The following is an 8522-nucleotide window of genomic DNA, read 5'->3' as shown; positions in this document are numbered from 1 at the left end:
TTTAATCTAAAAAAGCACCTCTGAAAATGTTCTACATGAAAGCAATGAAAAAATACAAACCCCCAAAACTGACAAAATTATCAGTATCAATCATTTCAGAAGTGTGGAAATTAACCAAAGGCTTGCAGCACTCTGGGTCGTGCTTATTAAAGAAATATGGTGGAAGTCAGCAAGAGCAGCAAACTGTTTTGATTTGCTCTCTTCCCATCCGCTGATCTCTAGTTTCCTGGTAGGTCTGAAACAATAGCCTGTCAATCACTGGAGGAGGCGGAACAGATTAGGAACATTGTTACCTAACAGTGGTTCCCTGAAAGTTCTCACTTGCTAAATCTGATTTGACTAGATGTTCTTCCAGGGCAAAAAGATGGGGCATTTATCTAAGTAATTGGAGGTCATTTTAACTTGTGTCTATCCAAGGGGAGGAGTCCTAGTGTGGTGCTGTAGGTTAATGTGCTGTCCTGAACCCTGTCCTGCAAAATCAGTTTGAATTGCAAGGTCAGTGGTTTAAGCTCACCAGCTGCTCCTTGGAAACCCTATATAGCATCACTATGGGTCGGAACCAACTTGGTGGCAGTTAACAACAACAACAACAAAGGGATGGATAATAGTGGGACTACCAAAAAAGCTTTTTAAGAAAACCAAACAAGTTAGGGAATGAGGTGGCTTTCAAAAGCTTCTTATGTATTGAAGATCTAAAAAGTGCTTTGTGTATGTGCAGAAGAGCTATGAGAAAGCCCTATTCTATTCTCTCACCACTGGCTGATCTTAAGCCTGTAAACAGGAAGTGAAGGCTGAAACAGAATTGCCAACTTCCTCGTTGAGTGTGGAAGACATCTTCAACACATATTCAGGGTCCCTTTGCTAAGACTAAGACATTTGATATCTAAGACATATAAAGCAGAGACTATCCAAATGGACTTTTATAAAACGTGATTTAACTATATATGCTTGGGATACAGTTACCAAAGTCTTTGTAACTCCCACCAAATGACTGGGTGGAACATGAAGATGGTTGGTTTTGACATTCCGCTGGGTTGAAAATGAGCCATCTCAGAAGTAGACACAGACAATCCCAGGATCACTGGTGGAACACATCCTCTGGACCCTGAAATGCCTATGAAAAGAAGCAGCAGCGACAGAACGGAGAACCAGAGTGGTGGGACTACTGAGGCAGAGGCCGAGGAGTCACATGACTTCAGGACAGCTGACCACAAAGCTACTATATCCTGACTTGTTTCTGATTCTGAATTGTACCCTGTGAACTTCCCTAGTAAACCCCACAATCTGAAGTATTGTGTGTGAAGTCTACGTGGTCACTGCAATGGATTATGGAACCCAGAAGAGAAGCAGAGTGCTGTTGGGGGCTGGGTTGGCGCCAGGACAGGGTAAAGGCGGGCGGCTGGAGAGTGGAGACAGGCCTGACAGCTAACTTAGAGGAATCTGCTTTGGGTTGATGGGCGTTTGATTCTCCTTTCTCCTTTGTGAGACATAGCCCCAAAGCTGTTATTTCTAAAATGCTGTCTACTAGAGATACACTTCAGATTCAAAGAAACAAATTCAGAATTTGGTATGGCAAGAGATACAACTACCGTGGCAAACAACCAAAACAAATATCAGACAAAACAGCTTTTAATTAAAAAGTTACTAAAAGATAAGTAAGTTCAATCACGTTTTATAAAAGTCCATCCTCAATGGGAATACATGATCAGACATGCACTCTAACTGGTGACCACATTAGTCATGAACAAGGGGAAGTGAGGGAAAAACAGCAATGAAACTGCGAGCTAAGCCCTACAACGTTCAACAGACTACTGTGAACCCGGGTGGAGACCTGGTTGGCCAGAAGTGTGGCAAGACCTGGGGATTCCTGGGACCAGAGTCAGTGTGACATAGCCATAGAGGACTAGAGTGGAGAGTGAAGCATCCAGCTGATAAGAAGAGAGGGCTTATGCATAAGAACACCCAGACTTACAGATAATACCCATCTGACCTGGCTTCAATGACTGGATGATCAGAGCTAAACTAGAAGAAAGAAGAGGAAAAAAAGAGAGATGTAATACAATTTGATGAACTTGACCTACACCTATGGATGCAGTTAACTCAAAAGAGGAAACAAATCTTTACAGCAGGGATCATTCCCACCCCCTCCAAACACAGGGCAAGCAGGGATGGGCAACTTGGACACTGGCTACCCAAAATGAGGGGGCTACAAAGGCAAGAAATGACTGGTTTACAAGCTTTCAAGAGGGAGCCTAGATCCAGAGAGCATGGAGGAAGGTAGAATCTCCACTGATAGTATCCAATCTGTCTGGGAGGGGCTGATGAAAGGAGATGGGGATAGGACTCATGCGGCACAATAGTGAATAACTGCTATCAGGCCTGACTGTGATGTTTGGAAATGTAAAGGCGGATGTTTTGTAGCAAAAGGAGGGGAGTGATTGACTTTGCAGTCCAGGAGCGGAGGTCCCTGGGACCCAACAAGGGAGAAGAGTGTAGTAATGGACTGTATCCAGAAAAACAGTGACGCCAGATATGGAGGCAGAGATGATGATGTGGAGAGATGACGGCTGGGGACTGTAGACCCAGAGAGGGAGAGAGGCTGTGTGCAGACGACCAGGGGTCAGGCTTGCGGGGTATACCCTTTGGTTGGTTGATGATGCATGGAGGGGATTGTAACCATGGAAATGAAATGATATATGATAGGATGAATGTAAAGCTAATGTTCTCCCATGTAAACTATGACATAATTAATAATAAAACATTCAAAAAAAGAGTCCATCTTATAAATAAGGTACAATAAACATATGCATCTAACAAGAGAGCCCCCAAATACGTTAAGCAAAAAATGGGAGATGTGAAGTGAGAAATGGACAATTTGACAATTCAAGACTTCAGTATCCTATTTCCAACAACAGGTATAATGACATTATACAAAAAGTAAACCAAGGAATGGAAGACTTGAACAACCCTATAACCAACTAGATCTAACGGATATATTCCTAACACTTAACCCAACAAAAGAATATACATTTTTCTCAAGTGCATACGGGATATTCTCCATGAGAGACCATCTTCTATATAATAAATCTTAACATATTTAAAAGGATTAAATTCACAAAAAGTATGAAAATAATGAATGTATGGATATGACCATGCGCTAATACAACTTTACAAACAGGTAGCAATCCGTGCCCAAAGGCCATAGATTATTAATCCATGTGCTCGATAGTATTTATTAGGACTGGTTAAAGTTAGAAACCAGGTTTCTAAAACAGGTTCTGTAATTAATTACCGATCAATCAATCATCAGTACCACCATGGGAAACCACCCAAGCCTTTGTGAGCTTCTCAATTCCCTTATAGGACTAACTTGTACATCCCCTGAGCTGTACAGGTACTGGTGACTGTGTGTCAGGGTGCACACGGTATCACAGTGGGACTTCAGGGTCCAGTGCTCTAGCAGCTGTACACCCAGTGTTTTAATGTAGATACTTAATTTTTGCAGAAAAGCTCTAATGCTTTCATGATATAAAGAAGTCATGAGGTTATTCCCAAAACACTCGTGAGCAACTAGAAAAGATTATCAGGGCAACAGTAAACTCTGAGGAATATCAGTGAAGCTCCACCCTTCCCCCGCAACACACATGCACACGGACACTTTCACATCTGTGGACACAGACTTTTGAGTATTGCCTACTTTTATTTTATGGAGGAAGGGTGATAAAATCAGGGGAGACAGCTGGAAAGATAAAAATAATAAACAGTTAAAATATACAAAATTTAATTTTAATACCATGGTAAAAATTTGAAGTACATTCAAATAATTGCAAATCCATAAGAAACACCATAAAATAAATTCCCTCAGGTTGAAATTCCCCTCTATGGAATTAATATATTATTTCCATTTTAACCCCAAATTTTATTTATGAAAAATTAAGACGAACTTTAAGAAGTTTCAATGTTCATTTTTTATTATTTATTTAAAAAATTAAGGTCTCAGAGTGCATATGGTGTACTATGATATTGGTTTTGCACATTTATTCATGTATTGTACATTATTTCAACTGTAACAGACATGCCGTATATGTGTCTTTACAATACCTGATAAAGGTTTAGCTGTCTGGCACTTATACACATATTATTAGTTGCCGTTGATGCTCTGCACCTTTTCAAGAGGATGTTAGAAATGATTTGCCTGAAATAACTCCAAGAGGAAGATTTACTGAAATCAGTCATGCTCCAGGAATTACCACACATTTATGATGGTTTTATTTTTTCCCCCTTAACAGAGTGCAAATGTTTGTTTAAAAAAAGAAAAAAAGTCTGGAAATGAGATTCTGTAACTTTTTAGTCCAACAAATAATTTTAGCTACCCTTAATGTAGCTTTTTTAAGGCCTTCAAACAATTGAAAAGATTAAATTGTAAAGATAAGCATGTTAAAACCCTGTTCATTTGTTACATAAAAAAGACAATTTTACACTCTTGCAGTCACTGCCCCAAACCTATCATGCATGTAAGAACCTGTAACCCAAACTGAAGTCCTGCTGCTGACAGTCAGGGCGTGTCCTGTGGTCAGCAACGTGAGCCATTCAGAAAACACCAGCATGTCAGAAGTCTACACTTACATGTATTAAGCCACACGCCAGTGAAGTCTCTGATAAATACACATCAGTTAATAATCAGTATTTCATAGAGGATGAAAACATGCATTAGACTAAAAGTGCCACAAATTTGTTTTTATACCCACTCCCTATAAACCTTTCTTTTTATACTTTCAAGTCTTGGTTCCCATGTTAGAATATGCAATAATCCGGAGGATACATGATGGGAAGCCAGTTCTCAGTAAAAGATGCACAGTGGGTCCATCCAAGTAACTTCATAAGCTGAAACACAACAGAATAACAGATTATTAAAGTGGGGCCCCAACCTTTAAGGTAAACTCGGATAAATTAATAAAATAATTAACAGTAATAATGAGCCCTGGTGAGGCACTGCTTTAGGTGCTTGTGACAAAGACATGGCTATCTGTTTCCAAAAAAACTTACAGCCCTGGAAACTCTCGGGGGCAGTTCTACTCTGTCCTTTAGGACCCTATGAATCCGAGTCGACTTGATGGTAACTATTTTGGTTTGGTTTGAGCAGGCAGCATATAACCTTTGTTCCTACCAACCAACCAGCCTTCCTTCCTCTTCAACCAAAAAATCCATTTTCTGACCAACTAATCTTTCTTAACTACAACTTTCCTTTCTACCAACCTATTCTCTTGATTGTTATTTCTATTAACCTTCTTTCTTTCCCTCCTTCCTGTCTTCATTATTTTCAACTTAAATTACCTGGTTACCTTCCTTCTGGCCAACCTATTTTCTTTCCATTCATTTTTCCTAAGTGGCAACTTAAGTCATATACTGTTTCAGTCATTGAGAAATAACACTGAAGTAACTGACATGCTACTTTCAGGAAGCTTAAGTTCTATTCAAAAAAGAAAAATAATAAAAGAGAAAATGAATGAATGAATGAATAAATAAGTAAATCAAGATAAATTGTTGGCTGTTAAATGTCGTCTAGTCGTTCTGACTCACAGCAGTCCTATAAAGGGTTTCCGAGGAGCGGCTGGTGAGTTTGAACTGCCGACATTGTGGTTCAAACCAACCTTGAAGTCTAGTGCATTACCCTGGAGCATCAGGAATCCTATTAAGATCTATCAGGTATACAGTAAAAAAAAAAAAAAAGCACTTGGTTAAGGTCAGTTTCTAGTACCGACTCGACGGCACCTAACAACAACAAAGGTTGGTTTGATCCACAAGTTTGGCAGTTCAAAGTCGCCAGATGCTCCTCAAAAACCCTATACAGGGCCGCTATGAGTTGGAACTGACTCGACGGCATTTAACAACAACAAACAGGTAGGTATATGGTTTAAAAAGAAATTTAAGATACATTCGGTATACAGTCAAAATACAACTTAACGTAATACAAAGTGACCAGAGAGTTAGGTGATAAAGAAAGGGGACTCTGAGGATGTGACAATGACACTGAAACAACCTACAACCATTGACAAGAAGGACAATAGACAAGAATGACGAGAAGAGAACAAGTATGTGAAAATCCGAAGAGGAGTATTTATTCTCTGCAGCCAGAACACTTAGTGGCAAGGATCTAAGGCACGAAGGCTGTGGCTGCATTAGCAAAAGAGAAGGAAGGCTGGTGTAGCCAAAGCAGAACAGATAAAGGGAAAGAGCTCTGGTAGTGTAGTGGTTATGAATCAGGCTGCGAACCTTAAGACCAGCAGTTCAAAACTACCAGCTGCTCCATGGGAGAAAGATGAGGCGCTCTGCTCCCGTAAAGATTTACAGCCTTGGAAACCCTATACAGGGTTGCTATGACTCGGAAACGACTTCATGGCCTATCACCACCAATAAAAGATATGGTGGTGTATAAGTCCTGATACAATCTGTAGGGCCTTATGGAGTAAGGAGTGTAATTTTATTCTAAATGTGATGGAGCTTCCCTAGTACGTTTCCAAAGAATGGTGCTGTGTGAAGAACAGACAGTGGAGGAGAGGCAAGTCACAACATAAAACAAGTCCTGATGTGAGTACCGAGGTATCGATCACCTGCTCAACACATAGACCCATTCTCAAATAATTCTATAGGAACCTGTTGGCCAGTTTTACTGGACGGTAAGTAATAACCTTAATAAATCTAATTATTCTAGACTAGGCCCTGCGCCAAACCAGCAATACCAACTCTTCCACACGCATATCCTTGAGACAGCTACTAATTATTAAAGCATAAAGACAAAGAGAAGCAATATGAGAGCTTTTAACTTGACAGCACCACAACCACCATTAGTTCTCACACTTGATAACTGGGCAGAAATCTTAACTATAGAATTGTCTGAATGAAATATATGGTAATTAACAAAATGGCCTAATCATCATAAATGAAGAATGAAATCAAAAGTAAATGTTAGACGTTCAACCAGTCTGGAATGGAGTAAGCAGGTATTGATTTGTTGTTGTTAAGTGTCGTTGAGTTGGTTTCGATCCATAGCAACCCTGTATCGGGTTTTCAAGGAGCAGCTGATGAGTTTGAACTGCAAGCCTTGCAATTCAAACTGACCTTGCAGTCCAGTGCTTGTCCTCTAGCACCCCACCAGGTTCCATGTACGGAAGAGAAATTATTTATTTAATTTATGAAGGAAAATCATGTTTCTATTTTTGTTGAAAACATTTGTACAGCCAACACTTGCTAAAATGAAGTGTGGCTAAATACAAGTTTTTGGATAGGAACTAAAAGTGTTTTTAAAACTGTAAATTGTTTGTTGACAGTTTTGCATGTATTTATTTCAGAGCTCACATTACCTTTAATGTTGTTGTTGTTGTTGTTGTTGTTTTGTGTTGTGTCGTTTCTTCTTCCTCGCCGCCGTGTTTTGTGTGGTTTCCAAGGAGTGGCTGGTGAGGTTGAACAATCAACCTTGCTGTTCAAACCGACCTTGCAGTCCAATGTTATTACCCCACAGCGCCCCACCTTTAACAGTAACCATTACAAACAAGACGGAAAAAACACTCCAGCAGTTCCCACAGAGTCAACTGTGATCCTAGAGATATCAGTGGTTGATTTTTGGGAAGTAGATTACCAAGGCTTTCTCACAAGGTCATCTGGGTGGACTTGAAGACATACCACTTTTGGGTTACCCTGGTACTAACCAGGCCCTCCACAGTATTAATTAGTATTGACAAAATCAAGATCATTAGATCATTACCTTTAAGTCTTTTTACTTGACTTTGCCATGCAATACTGATTATGACATTTACCAGTATTGCACAGAAACCTACAATACAAAACAAGATGAAGCTTCTCTATGACATACATTTTAAGACACGTAGTGTTAACAATGGCGGAACTATACATTTAACAGAAATAAAGGTACTTAAAGTGATAATTATGGCAAGTAAATTTTAACAACTTGAAAACATTAGTGACAGTTTAAGTATCACTTACTTGAATACAATTTTTCCAGTTTTCTTTTGTAGGCTTTTCTTCCACCAGCTTGGTTGCAAATTTAAGGCTTCTCCCATACATTTTATTTACTAATGCATGCTTGTAGGCAAATGTCAAAACCTACAATATGAAACAAGATAAAACTTACCTATGATATATTTAAATTTTAAGACATGCAGTGCTAATAAAGGTGGAATTAAGTTTGTAACAGAAATGTAGTTTTTTTTTTTTTTTAAATGATTTATTGTGAATTATGTGACAGTTTACATGGGAGAACATTAGTTTTACATTCATTCTATCCTATATTGTCTCATTGTCATGGTTACAATCCCCTCCATGCAATCCTTCCCCCGTGCCCCTCAGGTCTTCAGCACACAGTCACTCTCCCTCTCTGGATCTAAAGTCCCCAGCTGCTCCATCGCTCCACATCATCATCTCTGGCTCCATTTCAGGCATCACTGCTTCTCTGGGTAGGGTCTCGCTCTCTGCTCTTCTCCCTTGATGGTCCTAGGAACCTCCGC

At 39.6% G+C, this 8522-nt stretch overlaps 1 protein-coding gene across 1 annotated transcript in view; it reads right to left on the bottom strand.

Moving 5' to 3' along the window:
• Nucleotides 1-4654: 4654 nt before the first annotated feature.
• Nucleotides 4655-8522, bottom strand: part of TPP2 (tripeptidyl peptidase II) — a 115018-nt gene continuing 111150 nt past the window's right edge. Inside the window, exons 28-29 of the mRNA XM_006846671.1 lie at nucleotides 8002-8121; nucleotides 4655-4884 (exon numbers count right to left, since the gene is read on the bottom strand). Of these exons, the coding sequence (XP_006846734.1) occupies nucleotides 4795-4884; nucleotides 8002-8121 (210 nt within the window). The 3' untranslated portion in view covers nucleotides 4655-4794. The remainder of the gene's footprint in view (nucleotides 4885-8001; nucleotides 8122-8522) is intronic.

This window comes from Chrysochloris asiatica, unplaced genomic scaffold, assembly GCF_000296735.1.
Source record: "Chrysochloris asiatica unplaced genomic scaffold, ChrAsi1.0 scaffold00029, whole genome shotgun sequence".
Taxonomy (NCBI): Eukaryota; Metazoa; Chordata; class Mammalia; order Afrosoricida; family Chrysochloridae; genus Chrysochloris; species Chrysochloris asiatica.
The sequence above is the reverse complement of the archived record's forward strand: the minus strand, read 5'-3'. Positions and strand labels throughout refer to the sequence as shown.